This window comes from Podarcis liolepis (genome assembly GCF_965112155.1).
Source record: "Podarcis liolepis genome assembly, chromosome: 18".
NCBI classification, from domain to species: domain Eukaryota; kingdom Metazoa; phylum Chordata; class Lepidosauria; order Squamata; family Lacertidae; genus Podarcis; species Podarcis liolepis.
The window spans coordinates 6,757,739-6,780,175 of record NC_139572.1 but is presented as its reverse complement, the minus strand read 5'-3'; the positions used below and the strand labels follow the sequence as shown (position 1 = coordinate 6,780,175).

The 22,437-nt window shown below is 48.4% G+C and overlaps 1 protein-coding gene and 1 long non-coding RNA gene across 2 annotated transcripts in view; one reads left to right on the top strand and one right to left on the bottom strand.

The window, feature by feature from the left end:
- LOC310697655 overlaps window positions 1–22,437 on the top strand; it is a 147,591-nt gene that overhangs the window by 95,053 nt on the left and 30,101 nt on the right. The window lies entirely within an intron of this gene.
- On the bottom strand, window positions 3,793–20,676 carry EEF2 (eukaryotic translation elongation factor 2). Its single transcript, XM_083483717.1, has 15 exons — window positions 20,393–20,676; window positions 17,042–17,256; window positions 15,896–16,077; window positions 15,475–15,686; window positions 14,246–14,424; window positions 13,595–13,700; window positions 12,010–12,123; window positions 11,149–11,287; window positions 10,436–10,631; window positions 8,843–9,101; window positions 8,562–8,669; window positions 7,031–7,384; window positions 4,977–5,159; window positions 4,736–4,868; window positions 3,793–4,052 (listed from the first exon to the last, which is right to left on the bottom strand). Exons 1-15 carry the CDS (start codon window positions 20,393–20,395, stop codon window positions 3,859–3,861), a joined length of 2,577 nt encoding a protein of 858 aa, XP_083339843.1. The 5' UTR covers window positions 20,396–20,676; the 3' UTR covers window positions 3,793–3,858.

Sequence of the window (22,437 nt, the reverse complement as noted above, 5' to 3'; positions counted from 1 at the left end):
TCAGCCCTGAGTGCTCACTGGAAGGACAGATCCTGAAGCTGAGGCTCCAATACCTTGGCCACCTCATGAGAAGAGAAGACTCCCTGGAAGAGACCCTGATGTTGGGAAAGATGGAGGGCACAAGGAGAAGGGGATAACAGAGGACGAGATGGTGGGACAGTGTTCTCGAAGCGACCAGCATGAGTTTGACCAAACTGCGGGAGGCAGTGGAAGACAGGAGGGCCTGGCGTGCTCTGGTCCAGGGGGTCACGAAGAGGTGGACACGACTAAACGACTCAACAACAACAAACTCCAACAGCTCCTAATGCTTGGGCATGCCAGCTGGGGCCGATCGAGTCCAACATCCTCTGGAAACCCCAAGGCAGCTAATGTTTCTCCAGGATGCCTCCAGCTAAACTGGCCGCCATCGTGCCAAGCGTTGGGCAAATCTAGTTTAGAATGCAGAGCTTTCGGCGTGGAGGCTTGTAGACGCTTCACAAACCACGCATGGCAGCAAGAACTCTTGTGGATACCTGGTTCTTGCACCATACCACGCTCAGTTATCGGCTGCCTTTTTTGTTTTCTAGACCAATTCCAGGTGCTCCTTAAATTTCCTAAATCAGGAGTGGGAACTGCCCCGAGATCTACGGATAAAGGGCGGTTATACAAATTTATTAAATAATAATTCTGCTCGCAAGGCTGTTTCCCACAAACCACACCCTCCCACGCTAGATAGCAAACACAGATCACAAGGGACGTGTTGTTCCTTCTTGCATGTAACACTGTGTTCCCAGTGCCCATCAGCTGGGCAAAATGCAGGGTTGGGACTGGCAATACACAATGCCCTTTGTGCAGCCAGCTGTTGGGAGCCCTCCATAAGGAATTTTGACAGGTGGAGACAACTCATGTGTACATGATGCCGTGGGATTGACCTGTGGGTTGCCCCACACAGCCAGTCCGCCCACTCGGTGGGGCCAGGTAGTAAAGGTCCGGACCCCGAAGCCCAAACGATTCCCCACCTGAATATATCTAACATGAGCCTCCCCAAACACAAACTTCAGGCTGAGTCTACCCTAAGAGCCATTAGGCTGGCAGGTACCAGCAGGCCAGATGCGGGTGGCGCTGTGGGTTAAACCACAGAGCCTAGGACTTGCCGATCAGGTCGGCGGTTGAAATCCCCACAATGGGGTGAGCTCCCGTTGCTCGGTCCCTGCTCCTGCCAACCTAGCAGTTCGAAAGCACGCCAGCGCAAGTAGATAAATAGGTACCGCTCTGGCAGGAAGGGAAACGGCATTTCCGTGTGCTGCTCTGGGTCGCCAGAAGCGGCTTAGTCCTGCTGGCCACATGACCCGGAAGCTGTATGCCGGCTCCCTCGGCCAATAAAGCGAGATGAGCGCCGCAACCCCAGAGTCGGCCACGCCTGGACCTAATGGTCAGGGGTCCCTTTACCTTTGCTTTTTACCAGCAGGCCAGACTGTGTGACCTCAATGCTTGTAGATATCAGGCTGTCTCAAAAGCAATGGAGTGCACCTCCAGGGGTGAAATCAAACCACTGTGTTAGCAGCACCCAAGTAACAACCCCAGGGGGGCGTAAGCCTGGGCAGCAAATATGGGGGTCCTGCGCTGCCCAGATGGCAAGACTCGCTGATGGGGTCTAAAGGAAAGCAGAGCAGGACACCTGGATGCAGGTGTTGCCAGGGTACAAGCACCACCCAACCATTTTAGGGAATCCATTTAGGATTTGGGCATTTACTCCTTAACCCTTTCTTCTCCCCAAAGGTATCTTGGCAAGGCAGGGGTGGTTTAGGATCAGTTTCCCTTATCCTTCCCAGGTTAGTAAGCCCCATCTGGCCGTACCATGATTAGTGATTAAGACAAATGACAATTTGATAGAAGAAATTTAAAGAATATTTAACTAAATATTGTGATATAAGGGAATTAGAAAATTCTTGGAAGTAACAAATAGGCTTAGGGGCAGAATAAGAATAGGTGGTAGTAAATATTAAGGATTTGAATATTAATAAAAGAGATGAGGATATTAAATGAGTGATTATTAGAAATATGAATTTGGAGAACTACTATACAGGGGTTATAATGAAATTCAGTTAGAGGGGATTTGAGGAAGTCAGGTATCAATGTAACGAGAATTAGGAGATTTGAAGAATTCTGTTTTGTGTTTTTCTTTTCTTGGTGTGTGCTTTGTAATATTTTCTTTTTTTCCTGTGATATGTGGAAACCAATAAAAAATGGCAATTTGTTTCCCATTTCCCCCAATCACACATTCAGTTGCACATTTGTTTTTCGGGGTGGGGCGCTTGTATGTTTGTTTGTTGAAAGTTCTAATGGAAATTTCTCCCAATATCCAGATTTTCATATGCAATTTTGCTCATACACACATTATGCAAGCAATTTCCTGTAATATACAGTAATGCAGTTTTCTGCCACTCGTTTCAATGTCCACTTTAGCCTAATTTAGACATTATGGCATATGTTGGGCTTGATTTGCTAATTCAGAGAAGTGTGACTTTCAAAGGACAGCCATTGTTTTGGTTTGCCTATTGTTTCAGGAAACATGAAACAAGTCCACTTATTTATTCAGTGAAGTGTATATACATCTTAATTATCACAAAGGTATCATTCACTCAATCACTACTGGTCTTTATTCATGTCTGTGCGAGTCCCCAGGCGACTTATTTTGATTGCTTGCAAACAGGTTAGATTAGATCTATTCCTCATGGAGCCTGCTGTTTGCAGGGGAAGAGGGGGTGGTTACAAGTTAATGAGCACTCATCCTGATGTGATTGCTGGGAGTTTTCGAAAACCATCGTGTTTTTGACCAGCTATTCACAAAAATTAAACCCAGAGGCCTTCAGCCACTAATGCTCTACAGGCTTCAATTCTATTGTCTTTTGAAAAGACCAACCCTGGGTCGTATGACAGTAACCTACGCCAAAACCAGGGAGCTGTGAAGCTTCAAGTCAAGGAACACTCATCTTTTTGAGGCCTGTGGGCATTATCTGCCGAACCAGATAAACTGTTGTGGGCACCACAAACTGCAGCCTGGTCTATGGGCTACAGCTGAATGCTTGCCGCACGCCTCATTACAAGAGCCCTGCAGGCGCCAGCGAAGGACTGTGTGCACACATACAACCCCCGTTTTCTAAATAAAACTGCTTTCGTACAGCACAGATGGAGCTCCCCCTTTGCTTCCAAGTGTGCGGGCTCAGGTCTCAACAGCTGTTAAAGACATCCAACACAACAGGCAGCCTCGTCTTATTAAATTTATTATTCCAGTGGTACTAATACATTGATTTGCACAAGGACACCCATTTAGCAGAGAGGCTGCTTTTGCCCAACTAGAAAAGCCTCCCCCCCCCTTTTCTCTCCCAATCCTAAAAGAAAATTCCTCCAGACTGCCCCCCTCCTCCCCATCGAATCCAGTATTTGAGTATGGAATGAAATTTCACGCACCCTTTTCTTTTCGGAAGTTTGCCTGTCCCCCCCAATCTGCAAACCAAGGGAGGAAAAAACCCCCCTTCACTTGGCTCCGAGCGTCAAATAAATATGGAGACGGGCAACGTTTCAGTTGCATCAAATGGAAATGTATTTTTGGAAGTTATAATGGCACTGGGTGAGCGGCCCCGCTGGTTCGTGTGCAGACGGCCTGGAACCTCTAGGGCTGAATGCAGACACCGCTCTTTTTAAAATCTGCCCCGAGACGGAAGATCAAGCAAGGAAGTGGCCCGATGCCTTTTGCAAGACACCTGCGGCGCTGATGTTATTATGCCAAGTTAAATTTGGAGTCCCACAACATACATTTTTAAATTTATTCTTTTACATCTGGTGTTGCATTTTTAATTCAGCTTGGTTGATTGGTTTTTACAATTTGTCCAGGAAGTTATCTAGTGCGGGAATGCCCTCCTTCAGCCCTTTGCGCTTGCGGGTCTCGGCGACCACCTGGCACGGGCGGCTGGTGTTGTCGAACGGGTCTCCGGGCAGGATCTGCCAGTGGTCGAACACACACTGGGGGAAAGCCTGGCCACCCGTGTTGGATCTCAAGTCAGCAGTGAAGCCTGTGAAGAGAGAGGGAGAGAGAAGAGTTTATACTATAAGCAAACAAAACTGTAAGACAGAAATACAGGTGTTCCAAGTTTACCCACACACCCCACAACCAGCTCATTGTCTTAGCTAAAAGCAGCATCCTGGAGGCATCTACCTTAATAAATAATATTAGTAATAATTTATTAATTTATTAATTTATACCCAACCCATCTGGCTGAGTTTCCCCAGCCACTGTAGGCGGCTCTCAACAAAATATTAAAAGCACAAGAAAACACCAAACATTGAAAACTTCCCTAAACAGGGTTGCCTTCAGATGTCTTCTAAAAGTCAGAGAGTTGTTTATTTCCTTGACATCTGATAGGAAGACGTTCCACGGGGAGGGCGCCACTACCGAGAAGGCCCTCAGAGCTGGGCCTCAGTGTCCAAGCTGAACGATGGGGGTAGAGATGTTCCTTCAGGTATAATGGGCCATTTAGGGCTTTAACGGTCATTCCCAAACTTTGAATTGTGCTCAGAAATGTACTTAAGAGGAACAGAAGTCTGCTACCAGGGCAAGACCTGCTCAACTTTGTAGCAGCCATCTCAGATTAGCCTGGGAGACAACCTCTGATCGATCCTTCACACCTCCAGCTGCTGACAAAGGTTACCTGGAAGATGCAAGTGCCAAGGGAGGCTGATAAAAGCTGAGACTTACCAAAGGACTCGTTGACAGGGAGATAGGCTTTGACCACAAACATGGGGGTGCCGGCCACCTGGGACTCCTCAAAGACGTGCCCCCGCTTCCTGTTCAGCACGCCATAGATGCCACCCACAACCTGTTCTGGGCACTGGAAGGGGAAGAAAGTGGGTATACGTTACAGCACTGCACAGAGTCAAGCCAGTGGGCTGCCGCCGCCGCCGCCTCTTAAGAACACAGCCTGCCTCCAGTTACCCACCTGGATCTCCACAAGGTAGATGGGCTCCATGAGGCGGGGCTGAGCCGTCAACACGCAGGCATAGAGGCACCTTCTGGCCGTGGGAATGATCTGGCCACCTCCGCGGTGGATGGCGTCCGCGTGCAGGGTCACGTCGTGCACGTCAAAGCGGACGGCGCGCATGTTTTCCTCGCAAAGGGCACCCTGGAGAAAAGAGAGAGGTTGAGGGTGGGAGAGAAAATCATTTTCTAGTTTGCATTCAACCCAACTTATCTGTCCTTCCTCTCTGAAGCAGGCAACATAGTTTTTTTAAAAAAAAAGCAATTAAGCACTCTGCCATAGCAGCCAAGAAGCAAAGGTAGGGCCAATGGGGACTAGAGGATGGGAAGAGCGTGATCTACTAAGGAGCAGAGAATCGGAGTCTAGATATGATGGAGAGCAGCAACAACTGAGAAAGGATAGGCATAATATTTTACAAGAATGGGAAAGAACATCATGGACAAAATAACTGTCACACACAGGAGGTTTAAGGTAACATGTCAATACGATTAGATGTCGTTAGTACTGCAGTTGTTGTAAGAGGGATTGTTATTTTAACTGGAGTGTAATTGAGATGGGCAAGATTTTTGAAACGCAGAAATAAAGCAAATAATCAAACCATCAATTCTAGCACATGGGAGGCCACCTAAATTATTTCATTTGGCATCTGAATAATTGGAATTAGCAATTGTATATAATTTGGCATTGCTATGATGAGGCCATTACTGGGTTATTGTAATTGAAAACTAATGATGATTATTATATATAAAAAGAGAGAATTGGAGACTAGAAACAGGGGAGATGCAAATATCCGCTGATTCCCTTTCCATCCCTGCCCCGCAGTACAGTCGTCCCATGGAATCGGAAGGGATCCCAGAGGTCATCTTGTCCTCTTGCAATGCAGGAATCTTTCCCCCTATGTGGGACCAGAACTTAAGACCCTGAGGTTGAAAGCCTCATCCTCTACCATCTCCCCACTGCCCATGGCAGCTCCTCCTGAGGAAGAGGTAGTGTATGTGTGCAGGGCAGTACTGGTCAAAGGCCTGGAAACGATGCCTTATGAGGAACGGCTAAGGGAGCTGGGCATGTTTAGCCTGGAGAAGAGGAGGTTAAGGGGTGATATGATAGCCATGTTCAAATATATAAAAGGATGTCACCTAGAGGAGGGAGAAAGGTTGTTTTCTGCTGCTCCAGAGAAGCGGACACGGAGCAATGGATCCAAACTACAAGAAAGAAGACTCCACCTAAACATGAGGAAGAACTTCCTGCCAGTAAGAGCTGTTGGACAGTGGAATTTGCTGCCAAGGAGTGTGGTGGAGTCTCCTCCTTTGGAGGTCTTTAAGCAGAGGCTTGACAACCATATGTCAGGAGTGCTCTGATGGTGTTTCCTGCTTGGCAGGGGGTTGGACTCGATGGCCCTTGTGGTCTCCTCCAACTCTATGATTCTTTGATTCTATTCTATGATTCTAACCCATGCCCTCAGAGGGGGAACGGACAGAGCACCTAGCAGGAGGAAGGGGAATTCGGAGACGACACCCCCACCCCCCTCGATCAAGGAGGAGAAACGCAGGCCAAGCAACACCCAGCAAGGAAAAGTGAGCACCTGAAAAGGACGCCCCATTGCAACTCAGGGGGAGGGGCAAGAGGAAATCACATACGAGGCTGATTCAACTTCCTAAAGCTGGAACACAGCCTTGAGGGGCTGATGTGACAAAGCACTCAAAAGTTACAGGGAACCAGGCAGAGGGCCTGTGGAACGCCCTCCCACCAGATGTCAAAGAGGAAAACAACTACCAGACTTTTAGAAGACATCTGAAGGCAGCCCTGTTCAGGGAAGCCTTTAATGTTTGACGGACTATTGTATTTTAATATTTTGTTGGAAGCTGCCCAGAGCGGCTGGGGAAACCCAGCCAGATGAGCGGGGTGCAAGTAATAAATTATTATTCGGAAACTGCAACAAGTCTCTGCTCCGTTCCAAGAAGGCAGGACGCAGACAGCCCACCGCCCTGCGATGAGGGGCGCCCACTCTTGCTTACCTCCTTCGTGGCCCACTGGAAGCCTGCCACAACGCTGTCCTTGATCTCGTTGAGGTACTGCACCCCCTTGGTGATGTCCGTCAGGATGTTGGGGCCAGTGCCGTCCGGGCCGAAGCACCAGATCTTGCGGGCCTCGGCCACGTCCCACTCGTACTTCTCGGCCAAGTAACGGGCCCGCGTCTTCAGCTCCTGGCGGGCGGAGACGTCTCCTTTGTCGATGTCCTCGGCCAGGCCGTCGGGGAAGGGGCGGGCTTTCATGTACAGGCGGTTGTGCTTGTTGGGAGACTTGGAAAGGCACAGAACACTCGACTCCTCGCTGACCGTCTCACGGTAAGAGACCACTGGGTCAGATTTCTGCCAGAAAGATTAAAAAAAACATTTTTTAAGTCCCTAGCCGCTTCAAAGCCAATGCGGACTGTTTATTGCATCTTGTACATTGCCTTGAGATAGTCTGTAGCAATGGCTTTGTTTTTATTTATTATAATTTTTTTTATTAATTTTCTGTTTTACAATTTGGAACACTCGTTTTTTACATCCTTAAGAGATCAATGACATCCCTTCTTCTCTTTTCGCGGTTTATAAATCCCTGCATATTTCACAAAAGCTATGCCATTCAGTATTCCATTATTGCATCCATCAAATCTTTTTGACACAGTTGAATCTATCTTAATGCTGACAGGGTTTTCAAGTGTACACAATTTTGACCGCATATATTCAAAAACTGTTTTCCAATCTTCTCTAAACATATGCTCTGCTTGGCCTCTTATTCTATACAGAAGACATCTGAAGGCAGCCCTGCTTAGGGAAGCTTTCAATGTTTGATGGACTAATTTTGTTGGAAGTCACCCAGAGTGGCTGGGGAAACCCAGCCAGGTGGACAGGGTATAAATAATAAATAATAAATTATTATTAATTATTATTATTATTATTATTATTATTATTAATTCTAGTAATGCTCCTGAATACCACTTGCTGGAAACAAAGGGAGGGTGAGAAGAAGAAGAGGAGTAGTAGTTTGGATTTGATATCCCGCCTCCGATATCACACATTCATTGCCAGCAGTGTTTTCTGCACTTGTGATTGCCTGTGATGACAACTTTCTGTTTCAGTTTGAAAATGGCAACCAAAACATTTTGCAAAGAGAAAGTGTGAAACAGGTTAGGCTCCCCTTTAAGAGGAGTTTGTATTTGATATCCCGCTTTATCACTACCCGAAGGAGTCTCAAAGCGGCTAACATTCTCCTTTCCCTTCCTCCCCCACAACAAACACTCTGTGAGGTGAGTGGGGCTGAGAGACTTCAGAGAAGTGTGACTGGCCCAAGGTCACCCAGCAGCTGCAGGTGGAGGAGCGGAGACGCGAACCCGGTTCCCCAGATTACAAATCTACCTCTCTTAACCACTAGACCACACTGGCACCATGATGCTCTTATGGTCGGGTCGTGCTTGCTGATGTCAGAGCCACACCTTCTCTCAACTCCTGGACAGCTACAGCCCCAAGACCGGGCTACAGCCTCGTCAGGTGGTGCAATTACCTTAATTGGAATGCAGGCATGGTCCTCCTCAAGATCCTTCAGGCAGATCTCCAGATGCAGCTCCCCAGCGCCAGCTATGATGTGCTCCCCAGACTCCTCAATGATACACTGGAAGATGGGGAAGAGTGAAAGGAATGAAGCAGAAACGAGGCCCAGCCCAAACCGAGAAGCGTCCCCCATCCCCAACCCACAATGTGCTGCCCCCCCTGTCATCCCCCACACCTAAAAACCCTTTGAAGGCCTCAACGGGTTTTCTACGCAGGCTATTCACCCCGGCTCACCTGCACCATGGGGTCAGACTTGGCCAGCCTCTTCAGCCCCTCCACCAGCTTGGGCAGGTCGGCTGGGTTCTTGGCTTCCACGGCGACGCGCACCACGGGGCTGACGCTGAACTTCATGACGCGCAAGTTGTGGGCGTGCTCAAAGGTGGTGATGGTGCCCGTCTTGACCAGGAACTGGTCAACGCCAACCAGCCCCACGATGTTGCCGCAAGGCACGTCCTCGATGGGCTCCACGTAGCGGCCCATCATGAGAATGGTTCTAGAGAGGGGAGAGGTTTTTTTTTAAAAAATGTATTTTTATTAAAGATTTTCTTAGTTTACAAAAGTATGTGCAATGTCTCTCTCTCCTCTCCAAGTAGCATTTTTTACAAATCAGTTTCATTTCTTGAGACATTCGGAAGGAGGGGAAAGGGTGGGGAATGGGGGGGAATTGTGGAGAAGTGGTGGGAAGGTAAAGGTACCCCTGTCCGTACGGGTCAGTCGTGTCCGACTCTAGGGTTGTGCGCCCATCTCACTTAAGAGGCCGGGGGCCAGCGCTGTCCGCAGACACTTCCGGGTCACGGGGCCAGCGTGACGAAGCTGCTCTGGCGAGCCAGCACCAGCGCAGCACACGGAAACGCCGTTTACCTTCCCGCTATAAAGTGGTACCTATTTATCTACTTGCACTTAATTGTGCTTTCCAACTGCTAGGTGGGCACGAGGTGGGACCGAAGACGGTAGCTCATCCCGCCGCGGGGATTCGAACCGCCGACCATACGATCAGCAAGTCCTAGGCACCGAGGTTTTACCCACAGCGCCACCCACGTCCCCTGGGAAGGTGAAGGACAGCAAAAGCAGCTTGGGGGGGGGCTGGAAAGTCTGCTCTGGGGGCGGACTGGCGTTCTTTTGGAATGAGCCACTGCCAGGGGGAAACTATTGACACATCCCCCCTCTCCCCAGGGACAGGTTATGAACATCTAAAGCAGGGGTAGGTAACCTAAGGCCCGCGGGCCGGATGCAGCCCAATCGCCTTCTCAATCCGGCCCACGGACGGTCCGGAAATCAGCATGTTTTTACATGAGTAGAATGTGTGCTTTTATTTAAAATGCACCTCTGGTTTATTTGTGGGGCACAGGAATTCATTCGTTTCCCCCCAAAAAAAATATAGTCTGGCCCCTCAAAAGAATCAGCCCACGGCTGAAAAAGGTTGCTGACCCCTGATCTAAAGCACGGGCCGGCAAACTAAGACCTGCAAGCCGGATCAGGCCCAATTGCCTTCTGGATCCGGCCACGGACAGTCCGGGAATTGCCACGTGGATCGCCAGTGTGCATGTTCTCTCCCTCACACGGAGGCGGCGCCACCTCCCTTAAGCGGGAGCTCTCACTCAGTTCTCCTCTTCTCCACTCACTTGGCCTTGGAATCGCAAGTGTGTTAAACCCACTAGAGGTACATATAGCTGGGCTCTGCAGAACAAAATTGCTGGATAAGGTGGGATTTTGTTCCTGAACTCATATTCTTTTCAGCTGCCACTTCCTGCCACCCAAAGCCCACGTGAGCCTGCGGACAGGGACGGGAAGTGCGAAGCAAAGCCCAGCGATTTGTGAAAAACGGACCTCTGGATTGGCTTCAGGTAGAGATCTTCCTTCTTGCCTGGGGTGTAGTTTGGTCCCATAATTCTGCACTTCAGGCCGGTGGACACAATGCCCGAGAAGACGCGCCCAAAGGCATAGAAGCGGCCCTTGTCAGTGGTCGGCACCATTTTGGAGATGTACATCATCAGGGGGCCTTTGGGGTCACAGTTCTTAATTCCTGGGGGAGGAAAGGGGAAAAAAGACTATTTAAAGGCTCTAAAGGTAAAGGGACCCCTGACCATTAGGTCCAGTCGTGACCGACTCGGGGGATGCGGTGCTCATCTCGCTTTCCTCGCCAAGGGAGCCGGCGTACAGCTTCCGGGTCATGTGGCCAGCAGGACTAAGCCGCTTCTGGCGAACCAGAGCAGCGCACGGAAATGCCGTTTACCTTCCCGCCGGAGCGGTATCTATTTATCTACTTGCACTTTGACGTGCTTTCGAGCTGCTAGGTTGGCAGGAGCAGGGCCCAAGCAACGGGAGCTCACCCTGTTGCGGGGATTCGAACCGCCGATCTTCTGATCGGCAAGTCCTAGGCTCTGTGGTTTAACCCACAGTGCCACCAGCGTCCCATCTAAAGGCTCTAGGGGACAAGAAAAAACTGCAACTGTTTCTGGAAGGCCGCTTTCTTCACTAGAGAGTCAACCTCTTTCTGGGGATGGGGCACCCCGCTCGTCTTCAGGGGGGCTGCTACTTACCCATGGCAGCTTCGTCGTCAGGGGGCCCTTCATACAGCAACTCGCAGCGGTACTTCTGAGCGGTGACAGGAGAGGGCAGGTGGATGGTGATCATCTGCAGCAGCGCATCCCCAGCCGGCAGCCAGCGTCTCATCACAGCCTGGGAAGGAGAGGGAGGAACCACGAGTTCAGAGAGGAGAGCCATCTAACCCAGTCACATAGCGAGGTCACCACGAATCAGAGTGGATAAAAACCAATGGGTTTTTTATTTTAAAAAATGGGGGGGGGGGTTTGCATTTTTTAAAATTTAAATTGGATTTTTAAATTAAAACATGTATGCATGTTTTTGGGGAAGTAAATCCCACCAGGGTGGATAAAAATCAATTTTTTAAAAAAACTTCTTTTAATTTAAACTGGGTTTTTTTATATATAAATAGGATTTTTTTATATATATAAATCAATTTTGTTGATTTGAATCGTGTGGTTTTTTTAAAAAATGGATTTTTAAAACAAAATGCTTTTGGAGGAAAACCTTTCCAAAGATAGTTTTCTATTTAAGTTGCATTATAGTCCTAAACAGGTACCCTCAAACGCTACCCCCTCCAGCTGCTTTGGGACTACAATTCCCATCATCCCTGACCACTGGTCCTGTTAGCTAGGGATGATGGGAGTTGTAGTCCCAAAGCAGCTGGAGGGCTGAGTTTGGGGGTGCCTGGTCCAAAGGCTATTCATCAAGAAATAAGGATTTGTTTTAAGTTTTCCATGTGTGCTAAAACTCTGAGCTTCATCCTCTGGAGCCTACTGAAGGCTTTCCTACCCCAGCAAGCAATTTAACTTCTACTCCCCCACCCTTCCTAGGGCATGAGCCACCCGCCCCCTCACCTTCAGCAAGGGTTTCCCCTCCTTGTCTTTATCCTCGCTGTCCAGCTTTATGTCCAGCTTCTCTATCAGTTTGGCGGTTTCCTCCTTCTTGAAGTTCATGATCGCATCGAACACCTTTCAAAGGAGAAATAATTGCACGGACGTTAGGCTAGGCTGGGTGCAGCTCCCACAGAAGCAGCGGGTTATGTCTCCTCTAGCAATATTCCTAAAGCCAGGCAGAACACTCAAAACAGGTCATCAGGGCTTCCTTCCAACTAACTGCAACAGGCAAAGGCAATACAAGCCCATTTGTATTTCACACTGGGCTGGCTGCCCTGACTTTTGGCTTAAAAAAAGCAGCAACTAAAATATCTACACTGTCTGTGCATAGGCTGCCACAGCAGATTCAAGGTTCTTTTGTTCATATACAAAGACCTGAACCACGAGGTCCTGGGATACCTTAACGAGCACCGGAGCCTTCATATCCCAGACTTGATCATTGAGATCATCCGGAGGAAAGCTGTTCATTGTGGCCCTCCCTCGTTTACCGAGGCTCAAATGACCACAAACAGAAGTCAGGCATCCAGTCCCATGCTGGTGAACACTCTCCTAGCTGAATTGACAAGTACCCTTGGTTTTTTTTCTCTTTGAGACATTGCGATGCCAGGCCTATGCACCTATACTTAATTTTCATTGGCTTGTCAACTTAATAACCATCTTGATTTTTAAAATTTAACTCATTAAGACTACCTTGATATTTTCTTATATGGTGGGATAACAGAATCAGTACAGTCGTACTTTGGTTTTCGGACAGCTTAGCTCTCGAACGTTTTGGCTCCCGAATGCCGCAACCCCGGAAGTGTTCCAGTTTGCGAACTATTTTTGGAAGCCAAACATCTGATTGGCTGCAGGAGCTTCTTGCAGCCAATCAGAAGCTGCACTTTGGTTTTGGAAGTCAAATGGACTTCCGGAACAGATTCTGTTGAACTTCAGAGGTACGGCTGTACTTCTATAAATAAAATTAGCCAGAACCACCTTTTTTACGTTCTTATTCCAAGTGCTTTAGAGTTGGAAGCCCCTCTCAAGTCTGGACCTTTACACAGAACCCTTCTACTGGTGCCAAAAGAAACTACAGTGGTGCCTCGCAAGACGAAAAACGCGCAAGACGAAAGAGTTTTCCGTTTTTTGAGTCGTTCCGCAAGACGAATTTCCCTATGGGCTTGCTTCGCAAGATGAAACGTCTTGCGAGTTTGTTTCCTTTTTCTTAAAGCCGCTAAGCCGTTAATAGCCGCTAAGCCGTTAATAGCTGCTAAGAGCCGCGCTTCGCAAGACGAAAAAACCGCAAGACGAAGAGACTCGCGGAACCGATTAATTTCGTCTTGCGAGGCACCACTGTAAGGCACGACCGGGAGGTTCTCAGACATTTTATCGGGAGGTTCTGTAGTGTGGACTGGCAAACTCTGGGTCAGACCTACAAAAAGTTCTTCAAACTTAACAAGTCAGGTCAAAGTGAAGAATTTTTTTCCATCATCATGCTCAGATCGCGCCAGACCACAAAGAGCACAGAGCAACTCTATAGGGAAAACTGGGAGCAAAGGTACATCACCTTGAAAATCGGGTCCAGGATCAGCTGGCAGAAAGTCCTTGGCAGCTTCTTCCCATCTGGGCTGGTGGCCGACTTGCTGAATTTGCCAGTGGCTGGGTCAAAGTACCTAGGGACGAAAAGGCATGTGAGCTTCAGCTTTGCAGCAAAGGCAGTGTCTGGCCTGCCTACCACCTTCTCAAGAGTACCCACCTAAGCGGGTGGCCTCCTGGAAGCTGCCCGCATGACCATCTTTTGGAAGAGCCAAATTTCTACGTTCCGAGGCCCCCAACTCTTTAGACAGGCGGCCGTTTCCTCACTTGCCCCCCTCGAAAGCAGTCAGCCTCCCCTGTGCCTTTTGCAGTCTTCCGAGCCTAGTTGGCGTGCTGCAAATTGACACCGCCTTGAAATCTGTGGGGTCTGGAGGGCTATGTATCCCCATTCTCTAAAGAAAGCTACATGCTTCGCATGTACGGCCTGGATCTGACCCTTGGTGGCCAAGCCAAGTCAACAAATAGGGGACAATTTTCAGGACTAGTCTCAGGATTAAGTGCTTGCTCTGATCCTGCGTGTCTGCAAGGGAGGTCAGCTCTAAGTGTTCTCCCCACTGCATTCCGACCTGCAGAGTGGATTCTAACGGAGAGCCCCAGCTCCAAAAGCCTAAGCGGCTCTCACCTGTCTCCCCACAGCTTCTTCATCATGTCTTCTACTTTCTTGGCACGGTCAGCTGTGCTCAGCTGCCCTTCGCCCTTTGCTGCGAATTTCGCCACATACATCTCGGCAAACTGTTTCAGCGTGAAAGCCCAGCCGTGCAAGCCGGAGCCAAAGCCGACGGTGCCCAGAACCGGATCAATCTGGAAGGCAAGGAGAAGAACACATCAAGGTATGGAGTTAAGGAGTCAACTTCCTGACGGGCTGGAAACTCGTCTTTTAATATGTCATTATCGTTTTAGCTGTTCTCAAAGAGGAAAAAACGAACCACGAAGGGTATAGATTCTGAAACTGTTTATTACATATTCAAGTTACAGAATGAAAGCTCACTTCACCACTCCCTAAAAGTGAGGCTATTCTAAGAAATTTGGGCTAACTTCATATGACCTTTCCACAGAGGCAATGAAAATAAATGCCTGTGAGGCATGCATTTCGAATAAATAAAACATGTTCAGTTGGTAGAGCATAAGATCTCTTTATCTCAATGTTTGAGCCCCATGTGGGCGAAAGATTCCTGTGTTGCAGGGAGTTAAACTAGGCGATCCCTTCCCACTCTACCATTCTAGGATTCTAAGCATTCTAATGCTTAAACATCAATACTGATTTCTCTGTCGCGCTTTGGAACAGACCGAGGTGCTCAAGTGTCAATGTAACTGTGTTCTAGCGACCATTTGTGACATGCAATAGGGGTTACGTCCAATTCACACGCATGAGTACAACCACTGAGGCCCTTTTTCAAGGGAGATAAAGAGGTTGGCAACCTTTTCAGCGGTGGATATGTTTGTGGATCACTCTCCTCAGGGAATCACACCATTTGTTGTCTCGTCTATGGGTGCCAGGCAAAATCACTTATTTTCATGGGCAACTGGCTTTTAGGAGTACCTAAAACATGTCAATGGACTTTGATGCGATGATCCATTAATAGGAGCGGACAGGATTTGTACCTTTAAAATACATTTTGAGTATTTAATTTGTGTTTAGCACTCATTATATGCCCGGTTTCAATGGACTTCATTTCTATTCTCACCGCACAAGCTGTTATGAGAAACCAGAGCACAGAAGCGTGACTTGCTTACTAATAATAATTTAAGCCAGTCGGAGCAGGCCCAATTTCAACAGGTCGACTCTGAGCAGGATACAGCTGCTCACAGAGGTGAAAGGTCAAGACTGCACATCAACACGGCCTGCCTTACCATAATGTTGCCCATGGGGCCGCCCTCGCCTTCCCCGTAAGTGGAGATGATGACGTTCACGTTCTCCACAATGCGCTGGAAGGTCTGGTACAGTTCCTCTGGCTGAAGCTGCAGCTCCAGCAGCGCCCGGTCCATTTTATTCATCATCAGGACAGGCTTGATCCTCTCAGCAATGGCCTGGCGCAGAACGGTCTCTGTTTGGACGCACACCCCTGGGAGGAAGAGGAAACAAAGGCTCAAGTCATCGCTATGGGGCTACAAGCACTTGGGGTTAGGGCTTCCTAATGCAGAAGGTGGGGCTTCCTTCAGCCTATGGACACCCTTGCTTCCCTCTCCAGCCTATGGGGCGTACGGCCCTTGGGAGAGAGGCCACAGCAAGGGGCCATGGCTCTAGGTCTCAAGGCAAAGGGGGACATCTCACCAGAAACACAATCCACGACGACCAAGGCACCATCGGTGACACGCAGGGCAGCAGTGACCTCCGACGAGAAATCCACATGGCCCGGGGAGTCAATCAAATTGATCAGGAAACCACAGCCATCTTTGCTTTGCTTGATAAATGCCAAATCATTCTCCGCAAGCTCGTAGAAGAGAGAAATTGCCCTGGAGGAAGACGATGCATAAATTCCTAACCGTTAAACTACCGTTCCACCACAAGAACCCCCTGAGGCCCTTCTTCACGTGCCTCCTCCATGAGTGGTCCGGAGGGTGAAAATACAAGAACGGAAAATACAAGAAGTGGCTCCCCATTTGTGGAACAGGGAGGTTTGGCTTTAGGCGCCAGGCAAAAACGTTCCTCTTTAACCAGGTCTTTGGCTAATTGACATCCAATGCCCTTTTAAAGTGCGTTCGAGAGGGAAGGGAATTACTGAATTGTCATTATTTTAATTATGTATTTTGTGTTTTTTACTGTTGCGAACTGCCCTGAAATCTATGGTTACAGAGCAGAATGCAAATTTAGTAAAATTATAATAATAATCCTGCCTTTTCCTTCAGATGGGACTCAAGGTTGGTTACACACATTAAAAGAAGACAAATAAAATACAATATACACCTATCGAGGGCCTATGGCTTGTCTTCAAAAGCACTGAATTAATGCATACGTACTTGAATTACATCAAGAGTGACAAGTTTTACCTTTCCACTACTTCCAGACGCTTACACCATAAATCAGCAAAATTTCAGACCTTTTCGAATCAGAGAATTCGAGAATTATAAGGGATCCCAAGGGTCATCTAGCCCAACCTACTGCAATGCAGAAATCCTTCACCCAATGTGGGGCTTGAAACCATGACCCAGAGATGAAGAGTCTCAGGATTTGCTGACTGATGTAATTCCCACCCCCACCAGAGCTGTAATGCAGGAATTCTGCTCAACAGCCATCCTTGGGTGGGTGCAAACCACCAACCTCCTATGTGATTTTAATGGGAGAGTTAAACCCCTATTTGAATCTCCCCCAGCCGAAGGAAACCTGCCTGGATGAGCCTTCTGCTGGGAATTCCTTTTCTGGAAGTTTCAGGAATAGAGAAGGGGGGGGGGAGGGACGACGACTCTGGAAAGGACTTACGTGGACTTGATAGTGATACACCTCTCCTGCTCATCTTTTCTCGTGTCGGTGAAACGGGTTTCTCCCGCACGGGCTGAGGCAATAATCCCAGCTTTGCAAACCAGCGAGTCTGTGAGGGTAGATTTCCCATGATCCACATGGGCGATCACTGACATGTTCCGGATGTTGGCCTTCTTGTCCATGATGGCCCGGATCTGGTCTACGGTGAAGTTCACCTGGGGCAACAGAAGGGAGGTTAATGTGGCTGCTTCAGACAACAGGCCATTCCTGGACTGCTTTATTGAAGTGGGGGGGGGGGGGAGAGAGAGGAAGCACTGAGGTGTCATTCTGTACAGTGGACACTCGGGTTGCAAACGTGATCCGTGCAGGATGCACATTCTCAACCCGTAGCGGCGTGTATGCGCATGCTGCAATTTGGTGCTTCTGCACATGCGCGGCCACCGAAACCCGTCCCAGTACTTCCGGGTTTCGGCGGTCCACAACCCAACCCAAAAAAACCGCAAAAACCCAACCCCAAAAAACCCAACCTGAAGCGTCTGTAACCCGAGGTATCACTGTATTAGGAAGCTGGCTATAACTGCTCTACGGAATTTGCCTCCAAACTTGGAAACATGTGGTTTCAGATCCTGCTTAGGGCAGGCCCACACCACACAATTAAAGTACATGACTTCCCTCAAATAATCTTGTGAACAGCAATCCACCCCGCTCACAGAGCTACAACTTCCAGCAGAGCTGCAATTCTCAGCACCATTAGCGGCCTACAGCTCTTAGGATTCTTTGGGAGAAGTCAAATATGGTGTGGATCTCCTGTTACCAATGAACCTTCTGCTTGCTGCAGTTGCAAGCACGACGGTTTCTCTCATAAGGCGAGAGGGAAAGGCACTGCACACGTGTTTCTCGCTGCCAAGCTGTCGCCAGCTCTGAATGGAGCCTAGCTCTGAACCGTTTTGTTGCTAAGCACCAGGGTGGGCGAAGCACTAATCTGCCTTCCATCCCAGAAAGCCCAGCCTATCACGAACTAGAAAGAACGGCCCTTTTATTATCCTCAGTCAGAGTAGACAATACTGGACTAGATGAATCAGCAGCTTGACCTGGTATAATAAAGTACGTAACTTCACTGAGTCACGCCGGCCCCTCTGTGTGCCAATTCTGCTATTACAGAACAAACACAATTTTTTCCAAGGGCATTGCAAGGCAAACATGAAGGCCTATAGATACATTTAAAAAGACACACACGTTCTCCATGGGCTTAAAAAAAAAGGGGGGGCACACAAAATCTTTCAAGTTGTACTGGGGATCGCCTCCACACCCTCTGAACTATGGAGTCTGGTTGAAACAAAAGCACCCGTCGCAGTAAAACAGCAGAACTCTAGTTTGGGTGAACAGATCATTTCGGCACGAATCACCCATGTACAGGTTCACTGGGCTTTAGGGACGGGAGAAAATCTAATTCCGAAGTCTCTAGGCGTCTCCTCCCTGCCAAAGACCGCAGGGCTTACATAAGACGGCTGCTTTAACGCAGGAAAGAGAAAGAGAGAGAGAGAGTGAAAATACAATTTCCACTCTGCACGCTGCAGTACCTCCCTTTGGCCGAGATAACATCCTGGCATTCTCCCAGCTTCCTCATACTCTGCCACATCATTTCACGTCCCCAAGTCATCTCCCCCCGCAACAGATATTTTTACCTGCCAACCAAATATATTCTGATGCATACAGAGCTCTGGGATTCTTTAGTTTTCACTGTGATTCCAAAACCTATTCTCCCCCTATTTGGTAGCTCCCCCCAAAGGGAAGCCACCCCTATCTTCAAACTCACCACGGCTTGAATATGTCATCCCGCGACCCCCTTCCATCAATTCACTTCTTGTTATTACATTTAAACCCCACCTTTCCTCCCGGGAGCTGAAGGTTGTGTACGTGGACCTTCTCCTTTTCCACTTTTTATCCTAAAAACGCTGTGAGGTTAGGCAGAGGCCATGGCGAGGCCCAAGCCCACCCAACACAGATTTTAGGAATATAGGGAGTTAGGACCCTTAACATGCATGTGTACATACTACATACATTAAGCACGTATGGCGAAGGAGATGTAAAAATGAAATCCATCTATTTGCCCTAGCATATCCTCCAATCCAAAATTCTTTTTGTATTTGAGAAGGGGGGGGGGTTAGGCTTATTCTGCCGCAAAAACAAGGGGGAGGAAAAATAAAGGGGAACCCTTTTAAAAAAATAAAAGTATAGAGAGAAATAAATGCTACCTTAAGCAGTTACTTTAAAAAGAGGTTTGTAGCCACCTATCTGAAATTGAAGGGCCCCGAGTTACCTATCAGTTTAATGAGCCTTCTCTCGAGTAGGACTAATATGGGAAAGCAACGCGGGGGAGGAAAAATAAAGGGGAACCCTTTAAAAAAATAAAACACTGAGTATAGAGAGAAATAAATGCTACCTTAAGCGGTTACTTTAAAAAGAGGTTTGTAGCCACCTATCTGAAATTGAAGGGCCCCGAGTTACCTATCAGTTTAATGAGCCTACTCTCGAGTAGGACTAATATGGGAAAGCAACGCGGGGGAGGAAAAATAAAGGGGAACCCTTTAAAAAAATAAAACACTGAGCATGGAGAGAAATAAATGCTACCTTAAACGGTTACTTTAAAAAGAGGTTTGTATCCACCTATCTGAAATTGAAGGGCCCCGAGTTACCTATCAGTTTAATGAGCCTACTCTCGAGTAGGACTAATATGGGAAAGCAACGCGGGGGAGGAAAAAATAAAGGAGAACCCTTTAAAAAAATAAAACACTGAGCATGGAGAGAAATAAATGCTACCTTAAACGGTTACTTTAAAAAGAGGTTTGTATCCACCTAATTGGAGCCTATCTGAAATTGTAGGGCCCCGAGTTACCTATCAGTTTAATGAGCCTACTCTCGAGTAGGACTAACGTGGGAAAGCAACGCGGGGTTTTTTTTGGGGGGAGCCCTCTCGCACCCACATTATTAAGGTCCAGCCACACCCTTCGGCTCAAAGCTCAGGAGCCCCATATTTTTAATTTTAATTATTTTATTATTAGCGCCCCTCTTTTCACCCCAAATTCCCCGGCCACAACATTAGCAAGCAGAGCTGCTTTGGTTTTGATTCGCCCTTTTAGCTTATCTGCTTCCTTTCCAGGCCTCTTCTAGGCCTGGGCCTCTTTTCTCGCTACCGGCCCCGCTCCCTCTCCGTAGGCCTCCAACCCCACAGCAGGCCCGGCGGCCTCCCCGGAGCCGAAGCCGCGCTCCCCCCGCGGCCTTGCCCGGCCCCGCATTTCGCCCCCGGCCCCCCGCTTCCCCTCAGCCCAACCCCAGCCTCCGATGCCTCACCATGTTGGCGGATGGCGCCGGATTCTCCGGAGGCGCTTCAGAAGGGGCAGGGGGGAAAAAGAAAGGCCGGCAACAATGGCGGCGGCTCGGGTAGCCCTGTCTCGTTGGCAGGGGCCGAGCGGGCGGAAGAGGACGCTGACGTCAACAAGCTGCCTTTTATAGGAGCCGGCAAGGGGCGGGCGGTGGCTCGTAAGGGAAGGAGGAGGGGCCTAGGGCAGGAATCCGGAACACGGCCGCTCTAGCCCCTTCGACGCAGCTCTTTGATCTTAGAGGCGGGAAAAAAGAGGACAGAAGGAATGGTTGGACGGTTCTCGCGCCTGCGCAGTGCGAACTTTTTGATCAATGCGGAAGTGAGCGGGCACGCTGCAGTCACGTGGGTACGGTCCCTGATTGCAAAGGGGAGGTGAAGAAACTGCTATATTTTTTATTTATGGCAATAAAGGAATCATATTAGCACTGGTTTTTATTTTGATTTCTGTGTGGTTATTGTATCCCATTCGCAAGCATTTTATATTTTAAAAATAATAATGCTCATTTGTACCTATTTTCATTTTTAAAAAAATCCTCTATTTAACCTAGACAACGTCTTAAAAAGCAGAGACATCATCTTGCCAACAAAGGTCCGTATACTTAAAGCTATGGTTTTCCCAGTAGTGATGTATGGAAGTGAGAGCTGGACCATAAAGAAGGCTGATTGCCAAAGAATGGATGCTTTTGAATTCTGGTGCTGGAGGAGACTCTTGAGAGTCCCATGGACTGCAAGAAGATCCAACCTCTCCATTCTGAAGGAAATCAGCCCTGAGTGCTCACTGGAAGGACAGATCCTGAAGCTGAGGCTCCAAGACTTTGGCCCCCTCATGAGAAGAGGAAAAGACCCTGATGCTGGGAAAGATGGAGGGCACAAGGAGAACGGGACGACCCAGGACGAGATGGTGGGACACTGTTCTCGAAGCTACCAGCATGAGTTTGACCCAACTGCGGGAGGAAGTGGAAGACAGGAGTGCCTGGCGTGTTCTGGTCCATGGGGTCCCGAAGAGTCGGACACAACTAAACGACTAAATAACAACAATTTTTTTGGTGTCATTTGACTTGCCTTTTGCAGCCAACTTGTTGACCATCGCCTAGAGAGGCCTAGCTCTAGACCACGTTAAAAGCTTACGCGGCAATAAAATTCGTTAGGTGACCACAAGACATTTTTTCACACGGCTGTTCCTTGGGGAAATCACTGCACTGTTAACGCCAACAACCCCCAACTACTGACCATGCTGCTTGGGGCTGATGGGTGCTGGACTCCCAATTCCTGCCTTATGGCTTGTGGGGGGGGGGCAACTAAGGGGCCAATTCACCTGGGCCCCCCAGCTCTAAAGGGGCCTCAAACGTAAGACATGCTTTAACATATATTTTTTTTGCATTTGATCGGTTTTGCAGATTGCTTTTCAGATTTGGCGAAAGACACAATTATTTTGTTAACGGATATAGACCTTGCCATATCAAACAGGTTTTAAATGTTCCTAAAAATACACGAGTTACGATGGCACAAGGTTAGAGTTTTATTAGCGTGTCATCTCAGGCCAGTTGATAATTGGCTGGGTTTCCCCAGCCCCCCTGGTTAGCTCCCAACAGATTATTAAAAACACAATAAAACATCAAACATTAAAAACTTCCCTAAACAGGGCTGCCTTCAGATGTCTTCTAAAAGTCAAATAGTTGTTTATTTACTTGACATCTGATGGAAGGGTGTTCCACAGGGTGGGCGCCACTACTGAGAAGGCCCTCTGTATGATTCCCTGTAACCTCACTTCTCGCAGGGAGGGAACCGCCAAAAGGCCCTCAGAGCTAGACCTCCGTGTCCAGGCTGAACAATGGGGGTGGAGACGCTCCTTCAAGGTATACTGGGCCAAGGCCGTTTAGGGCTTTAAAGGTCAACACCAACACTTTGAATTGTGCTTGGAAATGTACTGGGAGCCAATGAAAGTCTTTTACAACCGGTGTTATATGTTCTTGGCGGCCACTCCCAGTCACCAGTTTAGCTGCCGCATTCTGGA

Bases quoted from the DNA above. Each gene is read 5' to 3' on its own strand.
- EEF2 (XM_083483717.1), bottom strand. The intron at 16,078-17,041 runs GTAAGTCCTTTC...GTCTTCCTCCAG, and splicing joins TGTATCACTATCAAGTCCAC to GGCAATTTCTCTCTTCTACG. The intron at 14,425-15,474 runs GTAAGGCAGGCC...CTTGCCTTCCAG, and splicing joins GCCCCATGGGCAACATTATG to ATTGATCCGGTTCTGGGCAC.